At 45.0% G+C, this 27232-nt stretch overlaps 1 protein-coding gene across 1 annotated transcript in view; it reads right to left on the bottom strand.

The window, feature by feature from the left end:
- The window catches only part of TSGA10IP (testis specific 10 interacting protein), a gene marked incomplete at its 5' end in the record, with an annotated part of 32486 nt that extends 5362 nt beyond the window's left edge, over positions 1-27124 (bottom strand). Inside the window, 5 exons of the mRNA XM_081269363.1 lie at positions 3075-3213; positions 3389-4119; positions 4200-4452; positions 5729-5733; positions 27108-27124. Coding sequence (XP_081125489.1) covers positions 3075-3213; positions 3389-4119; positions 4200-4452; positions 5729-5733; positions 27108-27124 — 1145 coding nt within the window. The remainder of the gene's footprint in view (positions 1-3074; positions 3214-3388; positions 4120-4199; positions 4453-5728; positions 5734-27107) is intronic.
- Positions 27125-27232: the final 108 nt, after the last annotated feature.

The raw sequence follows: 27232 nt of genomic DNA, 5'->3' as shown, positions 1-27232 counted from the left end.
CCACCTTGATGTTCCTGCCTAACAGCTGGCCAACCGTGGACTGAAGCCTCTGAAATCGTGAGCCAGAATAAATCTTCCTTCCTTTACATTGTTGGTGTCAGGTATTTTGGTCACAGCAGTGAAAAAACAACACAATTTACATCTAGTAAGAGGTTAATATCCAAAATATACAAGGAAGTCAATAGCAAGAAAACAACCCAATTAAATAACGAGCAAAGGACCTGAATAGACATTTCCCAAAAGAATACAAACAAATGGCCAACAGGTATATGAAAAACTGTTCAGCCAGGAGCAGCAGTGTTACTCAGGAGGCTGAAGCAGGAGTATGGAAAGTTCAAGGTCAGCCTCAGAAACTTAGTGAAATCTTGTCTCAAAATAAAAAATTGAAAAGGACTGAGGATGTTGCTCCGTGGTAGAGCACCCCTGGGTTCAATTCCCAGTACCCTCCCTACCCAAAAAGAAAGAAATAAAAAAAAATGTTCAATATCACTATTAGATAAATGTGGATTAAAAATCACAATGAATCTGGGCCTGGTGGAGCAAGCCTGTGATATCAGCGGTGCAGAAGGTTAAGGCAAAGCCAGCCTCAGCAACTTAGTGAGGCCCTAAGCAAATCAATGAGACCCTGTCTCTAAATAAAATACAACAAAGGGCTGTGAATGTGGCTCAGTGTTTAAGTGCCCCTGGGTTCAGTCCCTGGTACTGGAAAAAAAAAAAAAAAAAAAGGAACTAGCTGGGCCCAGTGGTGCTTGCCTGTAATCCAAGCATATCAATATGCTGAGGCAGGAGGATTGCAAGTTCAAAGTCAGTCTCAGTAATTTAGGGGGGCCCTAAGCAACTTAGTGAAAACCTGTCTCAAAATAAAAATCAAAAAAGGGTTGGGAATGTGACTCAATGGTTAAGCACACCCCTCCAAAAAAAGGAAACAAAATCAGTATTTTTTAAATATTTTTTCCTAGCTGTCAGTGAACTTTTATTTATTTATAGGTGGTGCTGAAAATCCAATCCAATGCCTCACACAAGGCAAGCACTCTACTACTGAGCCATATCCCCAGCCCTATTTTGTTTTTTATTTAGAGACAGAGTCTCATGGAGTTGCTTAGTGCCTCTCCATTGCTGAAGCTGGCTTTGAACTCATGATCCTCCTGCCTCAGCCTCTCAAGCCTCTGGAATTACAGGCGTGCACCACCGTGCCTGGCTCCAAAATCGGTATTTTGACAAGACATTTGCATTCCCAAGTTTACTGAAACATTATGCACTGAAGCCAAGATATAGAATCAACCTAAGTGTCCATCAATGGATGAATGATAAAGAAAAGGTGGTATATACACATAATGGAATTCTATTCAGCTTATAAAAAGGGTGGAAACTTTATTTGGAATAACATGGTGGAAACTGGAAGACATTATTTTAAATGAAAGAAGCCAGGTTTAGAAAAACAAATACTGCATGATCTCATGCAGGTGGAATCTAAAACAAAACAAAACAAAAACTGTTCTTCTAGAGTAAGATAGTGATTACCAGCGTCTCAGAGCAGGGGAGGACTGGGGAGGTGTTGGCACAGGGTATAAAATTTTAGTTAGGGGAAATAAGTCCAAGAGATCTACAATGTGATTGTATGCTTGAAAATCACTAAAAGAGTAAATTTTAAGTGTTTAAAAAAATAGGGGCTGAGGATGTGGCTCAAGCAGTAGCGCGCTCGCCTGGCATGCGTGCGGCCCAGGTTCGATCCTCAGCACCACATACAAACAAAGATGTTGTGTCTGCCAAAAACTAAAAAATAAATATTAAAAAATTCTCTCTCTGTCTCTCCCACTCTCTCTTAAAACAAACAAAAAAAAAGTGAGATAATGCATAGGGGATCAGCTTGATTTAGCCATGCCACAGTGTATACCTAATTCAAAAACATATATATATATATATATATATATATATATATATATATATATATATATATACAATGTTAAATTGTCAACTGAGTACATTTAAAAAAAAAAAGGATTGAGAGTGTTATAATAAAAAATGCTGAATGAGGGCTGGGGTTGTGGCTCAGTGGTAGAGCGTTTGCCTAGCATGTGGGAGGCACTGGGTTTGATTCTCAGCACCACATAGAAAAATAAATAAATAAAAGTCATTATGAAAAAAAAATGCTGAATGAATTTTCCCTGACTTCTCATGCCACTTCTAACCAGTCACCAAGCCCATTGAGGTAGTCTTTAAATATCTCTTAAGCGCATCCCCTTTTCTCCATCCACCTAGCCGCCTGGTTCAGGTAATCATCTCTTACCTAGTCACTGCCAACAGCCCTCTCATAGCCTCCAGTTTCTCCCCTCTGTTCCTATGGCCTCTTGTTCAAGCCCAAGTGTAGAACCATCTGCCTGAACTGTTGTACTTGCCCATCTCTCTCCTTTCCCAGACCTTGAGCTTTCTCAGGACTGAGCCAAGTCTTTTTATCTTTATATCCCAAGAATTCATGAGCAGACACTCAACCTATGTTACATTAATCAGTTAGCTAATAGGTTAATGAATGGATACAAGGAAAGATGGAAAATGAGTGGAAATGGGTTGTATCAATAGACAGTTGTCGAAGTGGAAGACACAAGCTGGTGAATGAAAGCTGGGAATAGATGCTATCAGGAGATAGTCGGCGACTCGGAGGCTGAGGCAGGAGGATCAAGAGTTCAAAGCCAGCCTCAGGAACGGTGAGGAGCTATGCCACTCTGTGACACCTTGTCTCTAAATAAAATACTCAGTGGATGAGTGCCCCTGAGTTCAACAATCCTAGGTACCAAAAATAAAGATGGATGGGGACTGAGGTGTGCTTAGTGGCAGAGTGTTTGCCTAGCAGGCACAAGGCCCTGGATTCAATCCCTGGTGTCACCGAAAAAAAAGGGAGAAAGGAAAAAAATGGATGGATGGGTGGATGGGTGGATGTAGGATGACTGGTCGGGCAGGAAAGCGGAACCATGAGTGGATGAAGGAATGGATGAGCGTGCAGTGACGGCCTGTTGGAGAACTGGCCCCTTCCCCAACCCTTGCCCTTGGTTCCCACCCTCCTGGCTCTCCCTGCTTACCTGGTGGCCTCCTGTCGTTTGTGGAAGGTGCGATTAGGGAAGCTGGCAAACAGGAACTTTTCCTTTTCTCCCAAGTCATGGGCTTTCTCACTCTGGATGGAGGCAGCCCGGAAAGCCTTCCAGGACTGCTTTTGGGGACCTATTAGCAGTGGAACCGAGTCAGGGAACCCCCCCCCTCCTGGCCCACTGGGCAGTCCCCCACCATCCCCCAGAGCACAGCACAGCCCAGTTTGAACTCTTGGCTCAGGCACGGCTCCCTGCCCCTTTCCCCCAGGGCGGCTTCCAGGGAACCCAGGCCTGGCAGGTGCACTCACCACAGTTCAATTCTTGCTGTAACTGCCCGTGCAGCTTCTCTAGGTCCCAGGGCCCCTCCACCTCTTTGGCCTTTGACATCCCCCTCTGTGACCCTCTGAAACTGTTGAAGCTGGAGCTGCTTCCCTGGCTCTGGCCCCGCAGCTCCCCTTCTTCCAAAGCCTCCTTTCCAGAATTCTGACCTTTTTTCCGAGAGCTGCCCTTCCTCCTGTGGGGGGCGCTGTGATCCCACTGCTCAGCCTCCTCAGTTGCCTCTGAGAACCGCTCCTCCTCCAAGATCAAGCCCCTCCTGGGGATCTGGAGCAGTTCCCCAGGGCTCAGACCCCTCTCCACCTCCTCCACACCTAGGCCCTCCCGCTCTGCAGCCTCCTCGGACTCTGTTTCTGATCCTGACCTCTTCCCAGGCAGCCAGAGGCCACACTTGCTAGATGGCTCCAGCCCTTGGTTCTCCCCTTTGCTGGGAGGGAGGAGGATGCCACCCCAGGCCCCCAGCTGCTGTCTCCGTTCCAGATTTTGCATCTCCATCTTCTGGCAGAAATCAAGGGATTCTGGGAAGTTGAGCATGGACTTGCGCCTGGACTTGTGCTGGAGGATTGCTAGGGGCGAGGGCAGGACTTGGTGGCCAGGGGCCTCAGGGGAGCTTGTCTGAAGCAGAGCCTGACCATCCATGATGAAGTTCTCCCAGGCCCACTGGAAGGGGAAGGAGGGTTCCCGGAGAGGAGCCGGGAAGAGACTGAAGAGGGAGAGGACAGGGGTCAGCATCAGGATCCTCCTGGCCCCCTGCGTCCCTCCACCCCATGCCCAACTGCTTACTCCTCAGCCTCAGCGGAGACTTGTCCTTTCTTGTTCCGCCCCTGGGTTCCGCAGTCCTTCTTCGCCCTCTGCCCTGCGCTCTGAGACCTCTGTGGCCGGCCCTGCCTGGCCACATCATCATCATTCCCCAGGTTCCCCTGGGCAAGGACCAGAGACGGGGCCAGCTCTGAGCAGCCTGTTGGACCACTCTGTGCCTCCCCAAGGGCCTCCGTGAACACTGGCTGGCCCTCATTACCACTCACACTGACCCCCACTCACCACCATTCTCCGTCTTAAAATTACAGCCCGAATAAGCAGATTTCCTGTGCTCAGTACTTGGAGGCAACAACACAGTCAACCTTCCCAAGGGCTATCACCCCATCATGCATATGCAAAAACAGGATCAGAGAAGCTCAGAGAGGTCCAAGAGCTGAGGTCACACAGCCTTTGTAAGTTGTAGAGGCAGGACCAGTACATGTGGAGTCTATTGCCAGAATCCAGATTTGTTTGTCACCCTCTGCTGCCAAGAAGGAGTTTGAAGATTCCCAACAAAGAGATGATAAATGTTTAAGGAGATAGAAAGGCTGATTACCCTGATTTGCTCATTACATAATGTCTACATCTATCCAGTTTCATATTGTGCCCCATAAATATGTGCAATTTTATGTGTCAGTTAAAATTTTGAAAATTTAAAAATAAATAAATAAAATTTTAAGCTGGGTGCAGTGGCACACGCCTGTAATCCCAGAAGCTCGGGAGGATGAGGTAGGAGTAGCTCAAATTCAAAGCCAGCTCAGCAAAAAGCGAGGCGCTAAGCATCTCAGTGAGCCCCTGTCTCTAAATAAAATACAAAATAGGGCTGGGAATGTGGCTCAGTGGTCAAATGCCCCTGAGTTCAATCCCCAGTATAAAAAAAAAAAAAAGGCTGGGGTATAGCTCAGTTGGTAGAGTGCTTGCCTGGCAATAGACACAAGGCCCTGGGTTCAATCCCTCACACACACACACACACAAAAAAAAAAAAAAAAAAAAAGGAAAGAAATATCAGTACCTCTCCCCTCCTCACACAAAAAAAGCCAGCCTCTGCAACTTTGGGAGGTTCTAAGCAACTTAACGAGACCCTGTCTTTACATAAAATATAAAAAAGGCCGGGGATGTGGCTCAGTGGTTAAGCACCCCTGGGCTCAATCCCCAGTACCAAAAAAAATAATAAAAATAATATTTAAAAGAGAATCAATTAACCAAGAAAAAAATAAAGAATTAAAACAAATAATGAAGAACAGTTCTTCTGAATGTTCCACAGGGCCTTGGGCTTTCTACAGCCAAGATGGAAGGAATTAATTTTCTTTTCCAAAACCTGCTCCCCTAGCAGTGATCCCTAAATTGCTTCCTCATTCCTCATCCTTACCTCATATCCTTTAGGCTTCCCCACAGTCCCTGTCCCAGAGGTCACCCAGACCTCAGCTCCAGGCTCTTGGCTTCTCAGAGCCTCCCCCGGCCCTGGCCTGCTCTAGGCGGCTGGCAGTCTCCCGCACTGGGCCCGCTTCCCTCACCTGCTCTGCAGGGGAAAAGCCGGACAGAAGCCGGAGTAGGCCTGTGGCTGTCTCTGGAGTCTGAGGGCCCAGGTCCTGAGCTGGCCTTTCCGAGTTGGCCCTGACCAACTGTTGATGGGTGTTTAGCATGTTGGTGTCCGGCTTCATTCCCCACTCCCACCTGCCAGCCCTGGAACTGTCCTCCAGGCCATCTCTATGGCAACCAGTTCTTGGTCAGTTTCAAGGGCTTTGTCAAAAAGCACAGCCAGGTGGGGTCAGTATGTATGTGAGGCCTACTTCTTTCCACAGGGAGAGTTCAGCAGGGTCCAGGGAACCATCAGGGCTGTGACCACTTCTTCACCCTACAAAACTGGGTGATGAGCCCAGGTCATATGTGCGTTTCAGAGACTAAATGAAATCATAAAGGTGACGCACTAGGTAAATGTGGGTGATTATGACTACTGACTGGCAGAACGTCCTGGCTGAAGGTGTGGGGAAGCAGTTGTTCTTCTTTCCCTGTCAGTACACACAAGCCACCCCAGCTGTCACCATCTTCATGGTGTTTCATACTACAAGCAGCATAATGTACTTGACCCATCTTCTCTTGTCAAACTTGGGCACAGCCCCCACTTGCTTCCCTCCTACAGAGAGGGCAGCTGGGGATGTCCTTGCAAATGTGCCTTTGCACACCTAAGTATTTCTGCAAGATAAGCGCCTTAAGCAGTTTACATTTTGACAGTGCCTAATTACTGCCTTCAATACTGAATCAATGTAGATTTCCATCAGCCAGCAAAGTATCTGAATCTTTCTATTATAATCTTTCAAATTCCTGAAAATACATGAAAAATATTTTTCTTGTTGCTGTGATGTGTATTCCCTGCACTGTTTACGAGACTCGTGTATTTCTTCTTGATAGGCCATTGGTGCCTTCTGTACAAGTTGCCTGTTCATGTCCTTTGCACACATCTCCTTTTCTTTTAGTCCTCAGGAGCAGAGAGCTGAGTTCATTATCTTTCTTGTCTCACATGGTATGACAAGCATCAGTGGATGCAAGGCCGCCTTCTTGTTTTGGTTTAGTATTTTTCTTCTGTATCTTTGATCCCCATTCCCATCCCAGTTACAGATGAATGGGTCCTTTGAAGTATTTAATGCCATTTTTTTGTGTATTCATGGTTGTTTTTTATAAAAACTAAATGTTAAAATTTATTCCATCATTATGATTATAGACGTTACAGGGCAGGGTGGGCAAACAAGGCAAATGAAGCAAGCACTTTTCCCCTCTATTTAACCAGATTCAGCATTTTGATGTTTTTTGATGCAGCATGACTTAATTCATTAACTTGGGTGGATAATTGGCAATAACAAATTTTTGTAGTTTGGGTTCTTTTGTCATAGCAACTCCAAGTAATGTAATTCCAGAACTATGCTGTGAGCTCTGAAATGGTGTTCATTTTAACATCTTGAAGCTTTCATGTCTTAATTGAACACCTCTTATTAAGGCAGGGGACTGATAAAAAATATCTTCCTCTTTGCTAACCCAGGCCACGAGCAATCTTTAACTGTTAGTTACTATATAAAAATAAACTGGATGAAACTGTTGTGCCTGGATTCCTTTTTAAAGCATTAGCTCCCTGAGAGAAGAAAGAGGTCCTAACCAATTGCTTTCGTGAACAATGACCGCAGTACAATGTACTTAATGTCCTTTGCAGCAAAACCGAGAAGTCAGGCAACCCTGATAATCTCGGCTAGTTTATCAATAATTTATATACCAGATATATTTAAAGCTGAATCCAGACCATGTATTGCATCTATAATCCCAAGAAACTATTCAGTTTTAGCCCACTGAGGTTCTGGAAGATGCCAGAACAAGTGAGAAATCATCTCAAAGCAGAGTGATGGTTCATCATCTTTTACAAGTGAGAGGAAAACATCAATAGAGAAGAAATAAAACATCTGCCTCCTAAATTCATTGAATTCCACAGCTATCTTCATAGTCTTAGTTGACAAAATCCAGAGTCCTCAATTTTCTGATATAGGGATCTATTTTCAAGATGATAGATAAGGGACTGGGGCTGTGGCTCAGAGGTAGAGCACTTGCCTAGCATGTGTGAGGCCCTGGGTTTGATCCTCAGCACCACAAATGAGTCAACAAATAAAGTGAAAAATCCATTGGCAACTAAAAAAAAAAAAATTAAAAAAAAAGATGACTGTTAATATCAAAAAGAGTTTTCAGGCTTTTCTTTGCCAGGAACCTCTTTCTCTTTTATTGCTTTCTGAACACACTGCTGGTAGCGATTAGAGAGGTCGATGCATGGGTCCCTTGAGGAACTTTCCAGCAAATCAGTGATTGAAGCCCTGGTCGTACCCACGCTTCACGTTGGTGCCTGCCTCCTGATGCTGTTCGTGGCTCTCATGTTTTTAGCTTATATAAATGGTATTATGTGTTCTTAGTTCGTATAAATGGTACAGATCTCATTTTTGTTCCTTACTCTGTTTCTTCAATATTACTGTGTTTAAAATTTTCCTGTGTTGGTTCTCACTACTGCAGATTTCTGTAGTTTTCCTCCATCACAAGTCACTTAGTCCACTCTCCTGTTGGGAAATGCCAAGGTTGCTCCCAACTCTTGTTTCCACAAAGGACACTGTGGTGAAAGGACCTTGTACACGCCTCTCTGGATACCAGCTAGAGAACTTCCCTGACTTATTTATCAAGGATCAAGAGTGTGAGGACTTGGCACAAACACAAGACAAATTTCAGATTGCCCCAGAGAAAGGCTATACCATTGTACATGCCCTGCAGAAATGACCACAGCTTTCTGCCTACATTCTTTTTTTTTTTTTTAATTTTTAATTTTTTTTTTTTTTTTTTTTTTTTTTTTTTAGTTCTCGGCAGACACAACATCTTTGTTGGTATGTGGTGCTGAGGATTGAACCCGGGCCGCACGCATGCGAGGCGAGCGCGCTACCGCTTGAGCCACATCCCCAGCCCCTCTGCCTACATTCTTGCAAATGTTAGTATAATTCACCTTGTGATTTTTTCCTAACCCTGTGAGCATAAAATGGTATCTTGCCTTATTTATACTCATACACACACTCATTCACAAGCAAGCGCGCGCACGCACACACACACACACACACACAAACGTAATGGTACTAGGAATGGAACCCAGGGGTGCTTTACCACAGATTTTTGCTTTGTTTTCTGCAGTGCTGGGGATGGAACCCAGGGCCTGCCTGGCACATGCTAAACACATGCTCTACCACTGAGTCCCACCCCCAACACTTCTATTGTGTTTTTGTCTTTTACTGATTGACTTGCAGTTCTATATGCCCTGGATCATAATCATTTGTCCACTTGTCTCTGAGGGTCTTTGTGGAACAGAAATTCTTTTTTTTCTAATATTTATTTTTTAGTTATAGTTGGACACAATACTTTTATTTATTTTTATACGGTACTAAAGATCGAACCCAGGGCCTCGCACGTGCTAGACGAGCACTCCACCGCTGAGCCACAACCCCAGCCCCCAGAAATTCTTAATACTGATGAAATCAGATCCAAAAGTCTTTTGGATAGGGTTTGTATTGGTGGAGTTTTCCTTTTTTTTTTCCTTTTTTCTTTTTCATTTTTGCAGTGCTGGCTAGGCAAATCCTCTGCCTCTGAGCTGTACCCCAGTCTTGTGGAGTCTCGACAAGTCCTTTTTCCACCCCTTAGGTGCGGCAATCTCCTATATTTTGTTCTACTAGTTTATGGTTTAACATTGTGTCTACAACCCAAAGCTCTATTTTCCTTTCCTTTTCTGGATCAGGAGTCAAATGAGGAATTGGGCAGCCTTCTCTCATTCCCTGGCTTTTGGAAAACCTGACGTAAGATAAAGGTCATCTGTCCTGTGTTCTTCTGGTGGAAGTCCCTCTAAGAGTGTCTGTTGGGGCTCCTGTACACTGGAGTCTTACATATGATTTTCTTTACTGATTATGGTCCTATGAAAGTTTGTTATATTATGCCAATTTGGGCATTTCTCATTTTTCTATAAACATTTACTTTGCTTAAGTTTTTATATTTACTAATATATAATTATTTGTAATATTCTTTGGTGTTTTTCTATTTAAAATCTCTGTGGGGGCTCAAGGATCAGGTTATAGGGGATCTGGTGGCCATGCGGAGGATTCTGCATTTGTCTTAAGGCGATGGGAGCAAGAGATTGGAAACTGCCACTGCAACCTCTGGGGCAGAAGGGACAGGAATTCCAAGATGACCTGCCAGGGACAACATTTAAAGAAAACAGGAAGAACCTGTATGAAGGAGAGACAGACCCAATATGATATTTACATAGATATGTGAGAAGGGCTTATTAGGGGAATTGGCTATGCAGTTATGGCTGCTGAGAAGTCCCATGACAGACCCTCTATCTGCAAGCTGGACACAGGCAGCATGGCTCAAGCCAAGTTGGAGGCCTCAGAACCAGGTAAGCTAATGGCGTAACTCTCAGTCCAAGGCCAGAAGCCGAAGAACCTGGGACCACTGGTGTAAATCCAAAGGCCAGAGAGCCTAAACCAGGCACAATAACACATGCCTGTAATTCCAGCAATTCAGGAATTTGAGGCAGGAGGATCACAAGTTTGAGGCCAGACTCAGCAACTCAGTGAGGTCCTTAGCAACTTGTTGAGACTTTTTTTTTTTTGGTCGGGGAGGGGGTACTAGGGACTGAACTCAGGGGCACTTGGTCACTGAAACACAGGGTCTCACTGAGTTGCTTAGCACCTCACTGTTGCTGAGGCTGGCTTTGAACTTGTGATCCTCCTGCCTCAGTTTCCTGAGCTGCTGGGATTACAGATGTACGCCACTACACCCAGCAACTTCTTGAGACTTTATCTCAAAAGAATAAAAAGGAGCCAGATGCTGCTGTGCATGCCTGTAATCCCAACTGCTAGAGAGGCTGAGACAGGCAGATTGAAAGTTCAAAGCCAGCCTCAGCAACAGCAAGGTGCTAAACAACTCAATGAGACTCTTTCTCTAAATAAAATACAAAATACGGGGCTGGGGATGTGGCTCAAGCGGTAGCGAGCTTGCCCGGCATGCGTGTGGCCCGTGTTCGATCCTCAGCACCACATACCAACAAAGATGTTGTGTCCACCAAAAACTAAAAAATAAATATTGAAATTCTTTCTCTCTCTCTCTCTCTAAAAAAAAAAAAAAAAAAAAAATAGGGCTGGGGATGTGGCTCAGTGGCCAAGTGCCCCTGAGTTCAATCCCTGGTACCAAAATAAATAAATAAATAATAAAATTAATAAAAGGTCTGGGGATGTAGCTCAGTGGTAAATTGCCTGTAACAGTGGTCCACTTTATGTTTTGAATATAACTCTCACTGCTCTCCACTGCAACTTATTTTTAAAATGGACATGTTTCTTTTTCTTCTTCTCTCTCTGTTCTTTTCTAATCCCTCCCTTTCCCTAATCTCAGGGAAAACAGGATTACCTTTCTTCCTCATCCTAGGCAGACTTCTCTGTCCTTGAGTACATACCTACCATAGGAAGAAGCAATCCAGGGCTGGGGCTGTGGCTCTGTGGTAGAGCGCTTGCCTAGCATGTGCAAGGCACTGGGTTCGATTCTCAGCACCAAATATAAATAAATAAGGCTCCATCAATAACTAATAAAAATATTTCTTTAAAAAAAGGAAGAAGCAATCCAGACTTTGGAGATGGTAACAGAAGATCTCAGAAATTACTATCTCCCAAATTAATATGCGAATTACAACTTCAACAGAGAACACATGAAGTGTAGCCTTTGAGTCTCCTCTTTAAAAGCCCCCTGTTCTTGCTGATGGGCAGAATCACAGCCTTTTGGACAGGAGTCCCCTGTGTTTCTCCCTTGCTAGCAATGCAATAACCCTTCTTTTTCCTTTTTTTTTTTTTTTTTTTAAAGAGAAAGTGAGGAGAGGGGGGGGAAGTTTAATATTTTATTGCTTAGTTCTCGGCGGACACAACATCTTTGTTGGTATGTGGTGCTGAGGATCGAACCCAGGCCGCACACATGCCAGACGGGCGCGCTACCGCTTGAGCCACATCCCCAGCCCTCTTTTTCCTTTTTTGTAAAACCTTGTCCTCATTATTGGATTGGCATTGGGGACGAGGACCTAGCTTTCAGCAACAGTCCTGGGTTCAATCCCCAGTACTGAGGGGAAAAATAAAAAGGGAAAAGAAATCTCTTCACTTTATGTATCCTTAATCCAATAAAGTTGACATGCAAAACTAACAAGCACAAAATCCATTTTGCCATTCTTTAAAAAATAAAATAAAATAAATATATGTATACACACATACACATGCCTATACATACATATACATATATTTAACTGGGGATTAAACTCAGGGGCACTTAACCATTGAGCCACATTCCTAAGCCTTTTATTTTGACATAGGTTCTCACTAAATTGCTGAGGCTGGCCTCGAATTTGCCATCCTCCTGCCTCAGTCTCCTGAGTTGAGGGATTACAAGCATGCCCATTGTGGTTATAAGGTCCTTGCTTAGTATTTGGATGCCATTCTAAGTGACAGCCACCATTTTAAGGAAAAAGTTTCACTTTTCCACCCAAGGGCCTTTCTGAGAAAGGCTCACCACTCCCTCATACCAAGCCAACCTTTTTTTTTTTTTTAAGAGAGAGTGTGAGAGAGAGAATTTTAGATATTTTTATTTTTTGGCAGACACAACATCTTTATTTGTATGTGGTGCTGAGGATCGAACCTGGGTCGCAAGCATTCCAGGCGAGTGTGCTACCGCTTGAGCCACATCCCCAGCCCCGAGGCCAACGTTAATCGAAGGCATTAAGACCCACCCAGCTCTGATTCCTGAGCCTGCCCTATAAAAACCCCAGAACCCAAGCCTGCTTTGCCTCTCTTCACTATAGAGAGATGGCCTTTATTTGTCAGCTCTGACAAACCGTCATGTGTACCTCTGCCTGGTCTCTATCTTTCATTTTTTGCTTACCCGTCTCTCATTCCTTGCTTTCCCTTCAGTGGTACTGGGGGTTGAACCCAGAGCCTATAAACTTTCTGAACTACATCCCCAACACCCGTTCCTTTTTTCTTTGGTGGTACTAGGGATTGAAGCCAGTGGTGTCCTATCGCATCTCCACATCTTCATTTTGTTTTTTATTCTGAGACAGTATCTTGCTAAATTGCTGAGGATGACCTCAAACTTTAAATCCTCCTATTTCAGAAACACAAACAGCTGGGATTCCCAGCCTACACTTCCAGGCCCAGCTCATTCTGCCACTTGAAACCCTTATCTATCTCAAGAGGTTAAAGAGATCAAGGATGGATTTTGAGGGAGAAAATTGGTAATGAGATAGATTAGGGTGAATGTGTTGCTGTGTCCAGGGCTGGAACTGGAATATAGGGAGTTATCTTCCCATCCTGGATCTGGTACAGAGGGCCTGGAAAGCTGGGGGCGGGGGTTGCTGCAGTTATGGCAGCCCAGCAGGCCAGCAGTAAAAGAAGCCTCCAGAAAAGATGTGGCCCCACAGTGGGAACTGGCCTTACAGTAAGAGTGTAAAAAGGGGTCCTGCCCAGAGAGTTTGTGTTATCCTGCACAGGCGCCCAGGAGAGAGGGTCTTGGGTGTGCCTGTCGTCAAAGAAAATCAGAGCCAGCTAAAACAGAGGACCTGCTGTTTCTCAGGAGTTGCAGTGAAAGTGGGGGGATCTATAAAGGAGCTCTAGGAACCCCTGAAAGCATCCCTAGGGCAGAAACCAGCTTTAAACATGGCCACCCAGAGAGATAGATCACATTCCACCAGAGCCAATCAAATAAACACTTCCTTATCCCTTTCCTTCCTACTTCCCCAGGATCCCCCTTGGCAATGGCAGGGATTCTCCAGGGTGTGGCAGGAGGGGGAGGGGGCAGGGACTGGGCAGATCTGCTTTCCCTCATCATCATCAGGGGCTGCAACGGCCAAGGAAGCAGAGAATATTTCATTCTAAATGAAGTTCAGAGATTTGGCTACTGCACAAAACCAGGCATTTTTAGAGAGATTCATTAAACAGAAAGTTGACTTCCTGTGATCATAGAACTATAAGGAAGCAGGACACGCTCACGGCCTTGTGACTCTGACTATTGAGGGGAAATTAAACTGGAGGGCCCAGGAACTTTGCTAGTACAAAGACTGGAGGACTTGGCTGACAGACTAAGAAGGGAAAGGAGAGCAGAGGTCAGGAGATAGAGGCTGGGCCGCCTACTGCTCAGAGGTCAGGAGAGGTCAGGGAGATGTGGCCATGGGGACCAGAAGAGAGCGGCCATGAGAGTGAGGGCTCCTAGCCAAGTGAAGAAGTATTGCAAACAGAAGGGAAGTGACCCACTCTGACAAGAGCCACTGAGAGGTCAAGGCAAGGCAACCGAAAATTAACTGATTTGGCAACCTTACTGGTTTTCTCGGCCCATCTCGGACTTTGGCTATTGGACTGTGGCTAGGCTTGATCTCTACCACATCCCTCAATACCTTCTCCCAGGGCCCTATCTGAAACTTCCCCTTTGACACTAAAGTCTAGGAACAATTTATTTTCACTGAGGAACTTGTGTATTCTGTCTGCTCTGCTCTGAAGAAAAAAAAAAAAAAGAAAGAAAAGGTACTACAGCTCTCTATTTGCTTTGGGTGTCAGGAAGCTCAGAGCCAAATTTAATATTCAATTAATAAAACATCTTGGGCTGGGGTTGTGGCTCAGTGGCAGAGCGCTTGCCTAGCATGTGTGAGGCACTGGGTTTGATTCTCAGCACCGCATACAAATAAATAAAAAATAAAGGTCCATCAACAACTAAAAAATAATTTAAAAATAAATAAATAAAACATCTCACATGCTTTTATGGACTGCATATTTGTACATTGATCCTAATCCCCCCCCTTTTTTTTTTGATACTGGGGCTTGAACCCAGAGGGCCTTTTCTGAGTTGTATCCCCAGTCCTTTTATTTATTATATTTATTTTTTAAAATGTTTTAGTTGTAGATAGACACAATACCTTTATTTGCTTATTTTTATGTGGTGCTGAGGATTGAACCCAGTGCCTCATATATGCTAGGCAAGCGCTCTACTACTGAGCCACAACCCAAGACCAAGCACTTTTATTTTTTTGAAACAGAGTCTTAGTTGCTTAGGGCCTCATTAAATTGCTGAGGCTGGCCTTGAACTCACAATCCTCCTGCCTCATCCTCTGGAGTTGCTGGGATTACATACATGTGTGTGCCACCGTACCTAGTCTTGGTCCTAATCTTCACTTCCTCTAATTATGTTTTCACATTCTTGATTAACCATTTCTGTTTTTTACTGGAAGCCACTTCAGGTGCCCAGGGAAAGAGGCAGATGTGTAAATTTATTCAATTCATTCAGCAAATATATGGAGATATAGTAAAGATTTTATAGTAATCAAGTCCCTTTGGTAAACAATTGACAGAAATAAATTAAGCCAAAAACAATAAAATAAATGATTAGTTTATTTTATCAGAGTATGAAAAGGGCAAGAACACTCCTGACCTCAATTTTGTCTAGAACAAGGGCCTTGAGAACCTTTGCCTATGCTGTCTATAAGCTTGGACCTTGTCCACCAAAGGGGACAGAGGATCCTTATAACACAGGTAGAAAAACCCCAGAAAGGACTCTGACATGTCCTGCCTTGAGTTTCACAGCCACCCCTGGACCAGTTATTAGAACCAGTAGGGAGGGGACCCTGACCAACAGTCCTGGAGGTGCCATGTGATTGGAGGGGTAAGCAGCTCTCTAAAGATAGGGGTATGATCTGACATGATCTGGAAAAGGGGCAGGAAAAAACAATAGGCAGGACATGTTCACCATATACCTTTCATGTGCCAAGTCCTAAGACACACCCATGAATGGGACAGGCCCCCTGCCCTGTAGATGGTCACAGTCCAACTGGGGGAGACAAAACACCATAATTCAATTACAGCATGTGAAGAACCTAGGAAGAAAGCAAGGGAAAGAACTTGGGGAGTGGAAGGAGGGAGCCCTTTCAATTCTGGCCACAGGGAAATGAGCAAGACTAAAATTACCTCTTGGAGTCAGGCATGGTAGTGCATGCCTGCAATTCCAGGCCAGCCTCAGCAATTTAGCAAGACCCTGTCTCAAAATAAAAAATAATAATAAGGCTGGGAGTGTGGCTCAGTGTAGAGCACCCCTGGGGTTCAATCCCTAGTACTGCAAAAAGAAAAAAAATTAGATAATCAACTGGCCACAAACAAGAAAGAACCTGGACAAAATACAGGAAACAACTGCTTTCATATGTTAGACAACAGGTGGCACTGGACTAAAGGAAAAGAAGAGGTAAGTCCTGCCATTGTTGAGGGGTACATCTACTATCTGCTTAGGAGTAATTTGTTGTTTCTGTGCAGGAAGGGAGCCCAAACAGGGTCCACCAATCTCACTGAGTTAGAGAGAGAGAGAGAGAGAGAGAGAGAGAGAGATAGATAGATAGATATCAGGGCTTGCAAAAGTATATAGGGCAGCTATAATTTATAAGGCAGGATACATAAAAGGAACTTTTTTTTTTTTGTATTGGGGACTGAACTCAGGAGCACTCCACCACTAAGCCACATTCCCAGCCCTATTTTGTATTTTATTTAGAGACAGGGTCTCGCTGAGTTACTTAGTGCCTTGCGTGTGCTGAGGCTGGCTTTGAACTCACAATTCTCCTGTCTTAGCCTCCTGAGCCTCTAGGATTACAGGCGTGTGCCACCATGCCCCAGCCATAAACGGAACTTAAACAGAGCTCCTGCAAAGGGTCCCCTGGTGTTAGGAGTAGTGCTAATCTGCAAGAGGAAAAGGCTAAATCCACAAAGCTAGGTAAGAACACCTTTTAGGAAAAGAACAATTACTATAGAGACTAAAGATTCTGAGAGCTCACACAGGACTGGAAGTCTTGCTTTGCTTTTACTGGGATTGAACCCAGGGCCTCTTACATGCCAGTCAAGCACTCCCATTGTATAATTAATTAAATAAAATCCCCAGACCATTTTTTTTTTTAATAGCAGCCAGGGTCTCACTAAGTTGCTGAGGATGGCTTTGAACTTGCAATCTTCTTGCCTCAGCCTCCAGAGCTGATGGGATTACAGGTGTGTGCTGCCAAGCCCAGAAAAACTAATCTTGAAATGATCAAATCTAACCACAAGAGCCTGGGGTTGTGACTCAGTGGCAGAGTGCTTGCCTAGCATGTGTGAGGCACTGGGTTCGATTCTTAGCATCCCATAAAAATAAATAAATATAGGCATTGTGTCTACCTACAATTTAAAAAATTAAAAAACAAAAACTAACCACAAGTATTTTGACCAAAAGTGACAGAGAAAGTCCAATATTTTAAAAAGAATTCAATAAACTTCAATACAACAATGTGAAATTCACAATGTTTGGCACCCAATAAAACATTTACTTATAGATATGTATATATATGAAAAATGTAATTCTTAGTCAGAAGAAAATGTGTCAATAAAAACAAAACCAAAAAAATGACAATTTGCTGTAAAAGGATTTAACTCAGACCCTACCAAAATCTCAGCTATGTTTGGCAGGAATTGATAAGCTAATCCTAAAATTTATGTAAAAATTCAAAGATCCCCAGAATAGCCAAGTAACCCTTAAAAAGAACAAAGCTGTTAAGACTCACATTTTTCAATTAAAAACATATAAAGCTAAGTCAGATGTGTTGGTGTACCAGCAGCTCAAAGAACTAAGGCAGGTGAATTGAAGGATCCCAAGTTCAAAGCCAGCCTGGGCAATTTAGCAAGACCCTGTCTCAAAAAAAAAAAAAAAAAAAAAAAAATTCCTGGGGATGTAACTCAGTGGTAGAAGGCTTCGATAGCATGTTTGAAGACCTGAGTTCAATCCTCAGTACCAAAAAAAAAAAGAAAGAGAGAGAGAAAAAAAAAAAAAACAAAAAACCACAGTACAAAACTACCATAATCCAGATCAATGTAGATCAATGAAATAGAATTGAGAATCCATAAATTAGAGCTCTTATATGTATGGTTAATTCTTGTCAAGACTACTCAATGAGAAAAAAATAGTCACCAGGTACACTTGTGCACACCTATAATCCCAGGGCTTGGGAGGCTGAGGCAGGAGGATTGTGAGTTCAAAGTCAGCCTCAGTAATTTATTGAGGCCTTAAACAACTCAGCAAGACCCTATCTCAAAATAAAATAGGGGCTAGGCTTGTGGCCCAAGTGGTAGAGTGCTCACCTAGCACGTGCGAGACCCCAGGTTCGATCCTCAGCACACATAAAAATAAAAAATAAAGACATTGTGTCCACCTAAAACTAAAAAATAAATATAAAAAATAAATTAATAAAATAAAATGTAAAAAGGGCTAGGGATGTGGGGCTGGGGTTGTGGCTCAGTGGTAGAGCACTTGCCTCAAGTGCATGGGGCACTGAGTTCCATCCTTCGCACCAAATAATTAAATAAAATAAAGAATCATTTTTAAAAAGGGGGTGGGGGACTGGGGTTGTGGCTCAGCAGTAGAGCACTCACCTAGCACGTGCAAGGCCCTGGGTTTGATCCTCAGCACCACATAAAAATAAATAAACAAATAAAAATATTGTGTCCAACTACAACTAAAAAATAATTTTTTTAAAAGGGGGGTAGGGTGGGGACGTGGCTCAGAGGTTAAGCGCCCCTGGGTTCAATTCCTGGTACAAAAAAAAAAAAAAGAAGAAGAAGAAAGAGAGAGTGAGAGAGAAACAGTCTTTTTGGGCTGGGGTTGAGGCTCAGTGGGAGAGCGCTTGCTGAGCACATGTGAGGCATGTGTGAGGCCCTGGGTTTGATTCTCAGCACCACATAAAAATAAATAAAATAAAGATCTATCAACAACTAAAAACTATATTTAAAAAATACTTCTATCCCTTAAAAAAAAAACACATGGCGCTAGGAGTGAATATTCATATACAAAAGAAAGCAGATAGACCCTACCTCACACCATATACAAAAATAGTCTCAAAATGAATCACAGACTTAAATGAAAGAGCTAAAACTATAACACCCTTAAAAAAAACTATAAAAAACCTTAGTTAAAAAAAACAAACTTAGAATTAAATTCTCATAACCTTGTACCAGACAAATGGTTCATTAGGTTTGACACAAAAATATGGATGACAAAATAATAAATACATTTGATTTCATCAAAATTTAAAACTTCTGTGCTTCAAAGAACACCATCAAGGAACTGAAGAGACAACCAACCCATAAAATCAGAGAAAATATTTGTAAATCATATCTCTTATAAGGATTTGTATCCAAAATATATAAAGAATGCAGGGCTGGGGATTATAGCACTTGCCTAGTATGTGCAAGTCCTGGATTCCATCAGAAGCACCACACACCCACCCACCCTCTCTCTCTCTCTGTCTCTCTCTCTCTCTCTCTCTCTCTCTCCAGAAAGATATATGGACAGGTAGATATAGACATATATGTAAGCTCTTACAACTCAACAATAAAAAAGGCAAATAACCCAATTTAAAAGCACACAAAACGATTTGAATACACATTCCTCTAAAGAAATTATACAAATGACCAAAAATCACAGGAAAAGATGTTTAATATCCTTAACTATCAGGTGAATGCAAATTAAAACCACAATGAAGCCAGGTGTGGTGGTATACACCTGTAATCCCAGCAGCTCAGGAGGCTCAGGCAGGAGGATTGCGAGTTTGAAGCCAGCCTTAGCAACTTAGTGAGGCCCTGAGCAACTCAGCCAGACCCTGTCTCTAAATTAAAAAAAAAAAAAAAAAAAAAAAAAAAAAACCTTTGGGGATGTACCTCAGAGGTTAAGTGCCTCTGGTTGCAATCCCCAGTACCAAAAAATAAAAACATAAAAACAAACAGAAATTAACAAGTGTTGGTGAGGATATGGAGAGACTGGAACTCTTATATACCACTGGTGGAAATATAAATCAGACAGCTGTCATGAAAAACTCAAAAACTTAAAGGTAGAATTATCATGTAATCTAGCAACTCCAATTCTGGGTACATACGCACAAGAAAATTGGAGGCAGGGATGTACTAAGGAGTTTACTAAGCAGATGTACTAAGTGTAACCAACTTGCCTGACATGCAAGAGGCCCTGGGTATCTTTGATCTCAGTACCACACACAAAAATAATAATAATAATAAAAAAGCAAGGACTCAGATATTTGTATACCATATTCATAGTAGCATTATTCACAATAGCCCACAAGTGGAAGCAATCCAAGTGTCTGTAACAGATGTACAGATAACATGTATGATTGCATGAATGGTGTGACTCTGCATCGTGTACAACCAGAGGAATGAAAGTTGTGCTCCATTTGTATAAAAAAAATTAAGATGTACAGGTAAAGAAAATGTGGTGTGTGTGTGTGTGAGTATATATATATATATATATATATATATATATATATATATATATGGAATATTACTCAGCCTTACCAAGGAAGGAAATTCTGACATAAACTCCAGCATGTTTGAACCTGAAAGATACTGTGCCAAGTAAAGCAGGCCAGCCACAGCAGGACAAATACAGTACAATTTCATTCACATGAGGCATCTGGGGTGGACAGAGAGCAGAGGGTGGTTACCAGGGATTGAGGGCGGGGTGTGCCAAGTCATTAATGGGGACAAAGTTTCAGTTGGAATAATAAAGTTCTGGAGATGAATGATGGCCACAGTCGCACCACAATGTGAATGCAACTGAACTACACACTTAAGAATGATTAAAATAGAAAAAAAAAGAAAACGAGCCGGGCACAGTGGTGCACACCTGTAATCCCAGCTGCTCTGGAGGCTAAGGAAAGATGATCACAAGTTCAAAGCCAGCAACTTAGTGAAGTCCTAAGCGACTCAGTGAGACCCGGTCTCTAAAATACAAAAAGGGATGAGGATGTGGCTCAGTGGTTAAGCACCACGGGTTTCAATCCCCAGTACCAAATAAACAAATAAAATAGAAAATAAAAAAGAAGAAAATGTAAATGGTGCAAACATTCCAGGGACTGGGTTCGTTCAGGGCTGAATTCCAACAGCTCTTTATAAAAATCACAAAATCCTCGAGACAACACTAGGAGGCAGGAAAATTATGATGTCCGTTTTATAATAAGGAAACTGAAACAGAGAGGTTGGGGTACTAGAGACAAGAGGCCACCAAGAGTGGTGCTAGAATTAAAATACAAGGAATATCACACCCAAGGACAAACTCTTAGCAGGATGCTAGCTTCCTCTTCACAGTAGCAGGTGGACCCCTGGGGAGAGTGGGCCAGATGAGCCATGCAGAGGGACCTTCCCAGAACAGATGGGGGACCAGGCCCTTACCCCAGCATCAGTCCCCTACCCTGAAACCGATCAGCTTCCCAGTAATGGCGAATGTGATTCTAGACAAGGTCTAGGAGTTGGAGTAGGGGGAACGGAGGGGACACCAGGAACCAGAGGAGGGGAGAGACACCAGGTTGGGGGAGGATCTGCGGCTGAAAGTAGGGACTTCTGTCCCTGCCCTGCTTCCGCACAGGTGTTGCTACTTCAACACTGTTGTCCTCCTGGGTTGCCAGAACAAACAGGTTAGTACCTTCTGGCCTGTATTCCTTTTATTTACTTTTTTGCTGCTGAAGATTGTACTTAGGGCCACCACGTGCTAGGCCACACCCAGCCCCTTTGCAGCACTTTTCACCCCAGCATTCAGGGTTAGAGATTTGTTTACCACCTGCCTGTCACCCACTGACCAACTGGACTGGCATGCTCGCAGGACAGGAGCTATATCTTTCCCTGCACTCACCTCCCAGGAGCGTGGGACAAAGCCCTGCACAGAGCAAGTGCTCAGGGCCACCATTTACCAGGCCCTTAATCCTGAAGATAAACTGGTTTAGCTCATTCTTAAAGATCACTGGCAAAGTATGCCCACATCTTATGGTGTTGAAGAGGGCACCCAGGGCCTCATGCATAAGCCTCTACCACTGAGCGACCCCCAGACCCGCCCCCAAGGCACCTCCAATCTGCCTTCCAGGCACTGATTTCCATATATGTGGGAAACAGGGAGCACCATGGATTGGGTGTTACGTATGCCAGGCACTGTGCTAGGCACTTCAGGTATCATATCTCATGTATCAGCTCAGTCCCCATAAGAGATGCACTTATTGTCCCCATTGTATAGATAAGGAAACTGAAGTAAGAGAGCTTAAGTCATTTGCCCAAGGTCACAGAGTAAGTGGCAGAAACATTCAGGCTTGTTGCATACCCCTGTGTTTTCCACAAGTGGTGCTGTGCTGGAGATCCAAAGTCCCTGTGCCACACCCCCGCGCCTGCTCCCTGCTGCTTCTCTCAGCTGGAAACAGATGCTGCCATGAAGTTCCCCAGTGACTTTGCCTTGTCTAACAGGCCTAGGACATATCTTTCTATATGTGAGAGTTCTACCCAAGAGGGGACATGCTGGGGTCATTTCACTGCCAACTGTCCTCTATTTCCATTCCCACCAAGACACCACACTGCCCTTTACACACTGCCCTTCACCACACTGCCAGGTGGTTCATTTGACCTGTCCTCGCAGGTCTGATGGCCGTCATATAGGATCTTGCTTTCCTTTGCAACTCTCCTGATTACCCGTATGGGTGCAGAAAGCTCAGCCCTTATTCCATGTTTTAAAAATGACATTTGAACACACACACAAACACACACAACAGAAAGACTGATTTCAGAATAAAGATGGCTCTCCCTGATGATAGGAGGTGGGTGTCACATGGCCCTGCTCACTCTCAGCTATCAGGAGCCCCAGAGAGAGTCCTGACCCCCTGTCACCAAAGGCCCTTCACCAAGGCAAGGAGAGATCAGGACCCTGGTGGAGCACCTAGATCATGGATGCCACTCCCCTATCACAGGGCCCACAGCCTAACAATGGGAACTTGGTCGCTTCCATGTCCTGGAGCTGAGTGCCACTGCACCTGAGAAGGAACAGCAGCAGGTCCAGGGTGGGGAAGATTGCTAACTCTACCTCCCTACATGCTGGGCCAGGCACAGTCCTGTGCTGGCCAGGGTCTGCCTCTTTGCCAAGAAGTCGCCTCACTTCTCTGTCTAAAGGGGGTGAAGCTGCCTGCCCTTGAGAAGGGCGGAGGCAGGAAACCTATAGTGGCCTCAGATCTAACAGCACAGGGAAGGAGCTGCTCCACAGGGGTGGGGTGGGTAGAAGGTAGAGCCCAGAGAGGGGAAGGGAAGGCCTCTACCCTCCAGGGCAGGGAAGAGGCCAGGTGGGTGAGGCCACTGCCCTCCTCAGCTTTCCTCCTTGGTCTCTGGGGCCCCAGGACAAGCAGCACCCTGGGCAGGTGTGAGGTAGGACCCCCACACGGTGGCCCTCCCCCTCCACAAAGCTCTGGATCCTGAGGGGCTGCCAGCACCACAAAGACACTCCTCAGCCAAGATGGGCCTGAGTAGGCTTGGCTGGGGGCTGAGGAAGTGGGAGCAGAAGACCACAGAGGAACCCATAGAAGCCCCCCAACCTGCCCAGCCCCTGCCTTGCTGTTCCCTCTACCTGGAGCTCTCTCTCTCCCCACAGAGAGCTGGGTGGCCCACTCACTCCTCACCCTGGAACCTTCTATTCATTCTCATCTCATTCAGGCCACCTCTGGACCTGGAACAGGGTGCTGGGCCACCCTTCCTGCCTGGACTCCCCAGGCCTCTCATTTTTCTTTATTTTCCTCACAGCACGAACCTCCATCTGACATGCTATTTCTGTTCTTTATCGTCTGTCTTTCCCCTTCAGAAACACTCCAAGAACATTCTGTTCATAATAATCACTACTACCTAGAACACTGCTTGACAGATAATAGATTCTTGGTAGGTAGGTAGAATAAATGAATAAAATTTTTATGAGGATACCATAAAAGTACACAAATCCTAAGTATACAGCTGGATGTAACTTTGTATATAACCACCATGCAGTTCAAGTTATACAGTATTTCCAGAAGGTTCCCTGTGCCCCCTCCCAGCCAATCCCCACCCTTACTGACTTCTGTCAGCACCAATCTCATTTAAATGAGTTACATCATTAGTGTTCCTTGCCATTGAGCTGCTTTTGCTCAACAAAACTTCCACAGGATTTACCCACGCTGAGGAACAGGGGCCCGCTCCTCCCTGCTCTTCTAGCACTCACAGGCTGCCATGTATCCACTCACGTTCTTCTTGATGGGCGCTGGGCTGTTTCTAGGGCTATGAACACTCTCATGTCTTTGGTGGACATGTGCCCTCACTTCTCTTGGTAAGATACCTAGGAGTGGAACTGTAGGGTCACAGGGAAAACCTGTAGTTACAGCCAAATGCTTTTCCAAGGTGGTTGTCCCCATTGATATTTCCAAAAGCACTACGAGCTCTGTGACATCATCTCCTCGGTGAGGTCACTTTTTCTTTTCAGGTGTCTGGGTGGGTGACGTTGAGTAATGATGATGGGTGCTCAATAAGTGCTGCTGCAGAGGGGCCCTCCATCTGGGGGAAGGTCAGTCCTTGGCTGCCACACTGGCCTTGGAAATTGCTCCCCATTTCACACGTCTGGTCACATTTAACACACCGTGGCACAGCCAAGGCCAGGCTGTTATCAGACAGGACTTGGTCTGAGGAGCCAGGCTCCCGGCTCCCTGGTGGCTAAAGAATGGAATCACCTGTTCCCCAGCAAAGCTCTGTAGGCAGGGCACTGTGGCTGCCCCTTTCTGGTATTTGGTGGGGCCCATGGGACTATGGCCATCTTCACCCACTGCCAGGCACCCAGAGGCCTGACCTAGCCAGGAGCACCATCTCCCCATCTCCCCATCTCTCCACCATCTCCCTGCCCTCTCACTCTGACACTTGCTGAAGGCTGGGCCAGGCCCTTTCCGCTGGTCTTAGAGGTCCTGTGGCAGAAAATGATTGGTGTCTCAGGTTGCCTGTCTCAGGAGGGGAACTGTGATCATCCCTAGTCTGTGGGAGGTGAGCAGAGGCACTGGATCACTTCATGGGTGTCTGAGCCTGGAAATCATGGGCTGAGGATGGCAGGGCCACAGGAGCTTAAGCCCTAAAGTCTCCTTAGACAAGTGTCATCTATTGGTCAGATAAATCCCATTATGAACCTTACGTAGGCAAGATACAAACTGCCATTGCATTTGAGCCTATATAGATCGGGTCTGTTAAATCGATAAGCTTGCCTTCATACAGGTGTGACGACAAACTGTTGCATAGCACACATACCTAACAAAGGTAATATAACTAGCTTACTCCACAGCTGAGAACCTGAGGCACACAAGTCCTGACTTGAACCAGGTCCTGGCTCCAGAGGTTCCAGTTCTACACACTCTGCCTCAAGGTTCAGCCAAAAGGCTGAGAACCCAGAGGGTCCGGCCAGCTGCTCTGGGTGCCTCCTAGGGACTTTTGCCACAATGAAGTGAGGGCTGCTTCCTGCACCATGGCCTCTTTGCCTTCCCACTATTTTCTGAACCCTCTGTTCAGAGCCCACCTGGGATGGACCCTGGCAATAGGTTCCCATGGCTTTCTTCTTCTCCCATCCCCAGTCCTCATCTGCTCAACAAAAACCTACTGCTAGAGAACACTTTTTGGGGCAATGGGGATCACCTAATGTTCATGGTCCCTGTTTTACCCAGAGTTATTTCAGTTATGAGTAACAGAAACCTGACAGCTTGGGGGGACACTATTTATTGGTTCATATAATTAGGAAGTCCAGGTACACAAGGATCTGAAGGGTCAAGATCCAGGCGCCAAGACGCCATCAGAAATCTCTATCTTGGAACACCTGGCTCTGTCCTCAGCACTGGCTTCAGCCTCAGGCAGGATGGCTCCTTGAAGTGGCACATACCTTCCAGTAGCTCCCAGCCTACTTGTGTCCCACCAGCTTTGCTACACTAGTGTGACTGCCATTGTCATCCGTGCCAGTGATCTTGTCAAAATCCTTTCCCAGTGGTCCCACCTAAATCCCCAGGGTTCTCATGCACTAGAACTCCCACCCTGCACTAGTCACTGTGGCCAGAGTAGGGTGCTGTCCCTGGCCAGGCTGGTGCACCTGCCCACCTCTCAACCTCAGGGTGTGGTGTCAGTTTTGCACACATCCCAGGTTGGGGTAAGGGAGAGATGGCTCTCCCAAGGGAAGCAGGAGGGAATGAATAGGAGGCAGCTCCTTGAACGTCCATGCCAGCTGCCCCACACCAAGATGCCTCAAGCTGCAGATATTTCCACTATCCCTGGAGCCACCTCAACCTACCTTGTCCCTTACATAAGGCAGATGGTCCTAACCATCAGAGAAAACTCTGGGCACCTCAATGCCCCACCCAAGCCAACTCTTCTTCAGATTGGGGTTTGCCTCAGGCCTACCACCTCAATTCACCAATTCTATTCTCCCTTCAGTCTCTCTCTCTCTCTCTCTCTGGAAGCTTGTTTCTGCTATCTTAAAAACAAAAACTAAGCCAGGTGTGGTGGTGCACGCTTGGAATCCCAATGGCTTGGGAGGACAAGGCAGGAGGATCATGCGTTCAAAGCCAGCCTCAGCAAAAGCAAGGCGCTAAGCAACTCACTGAGACCCTGTCTCTAAATAAAACAAAAAGTAGGGCTTGGGATGTGGCTCAGTGGTCAAGTGCCTCCAAGTTCAATCCCTAATATCAAAAAAACAAAAACAATAACTGAGCTGGACACGGTGGCATGCCTGTAATCCCAGCAGCTTGGGAGGCCAAGGCAGGAGGATCACAAGTTCAAAGCCAGCCTCAGCAACTTAGTGAGGTTCTATCTCAAAATTTTAAAAAATAAAAAGGACTGGGAATGAAGTTCAGTGGCTAAGCACCCCTGGTTCAATCCCTGATATCAAACAAACAAAACAAAAAAACAGCAATATGAACAACAACAACAAAAAAAAAAAAAAAAAAAAAAAAAAACACTGCCAGGTGCAGTGGAACATGCCTATAATCTCAGTGACTTGGGAGACTGAGGCAGAAGGATTATTGCCAGTCTCAGCAATTTAGTGAGACTCTCAGCAACTTAACAAGACCTTGTCTCAAAATAAAAAACAAAGGACTGGAAAATGTGGCTTAGTAGTTAAGCACTAAGTGGTACTGGGGGTCAAAACCTTGGTTTGGTCAAAACCAAAATAAGAACAAACAAAATACCAGATCTTATTCTTTCAGTGGTCTCACAGAGCAAACACAGAACCCCCTCATCCAGAGCTTCTCACCTTAGCTCCCATTCTTTCATCAACCACCATGGTACTGAAGCAGCTAGTAAAGGCTCCCCTGAGGCTAAAGGACACCTGGCAGGTACCACCTCCTGTTCTGCAGCATTGGATAGCTGACCTCCTCCTTCCAGATGCAGCTAGGTGGCCCAGGGCCTGATGGTTCTTGTCTGCTTTGGTGGCTTACTCAGGCCCTCCCCTCACCTGTCCTCCAGGTCCATTCCCTGCCAAAGCGGCTACAGAAAGAAATAATAATTCCTTAATAATTCCTTCCCTCTAAGCCCCCACGTCAAGTCAAGCCAAGGCCAAAACAAGCCTCGGGTCTGCTA

The sequence above is a fragment of the Spermophilus citellus genome (genome assembly GCF_964194105.1).
Source record: "Spermophilus citellus genome assembly, chromosome: 2".
NCBI lineage: Eukaryota > Metazoa > Chordata > Mammalia > Rodentia > Sciuridae > Spermophilus > Spermophilus citellus.
Note: the sequence above shows the minus strand (reverse complement) of the source record. Positions and strands in the feature narration are given on the sequence as shown.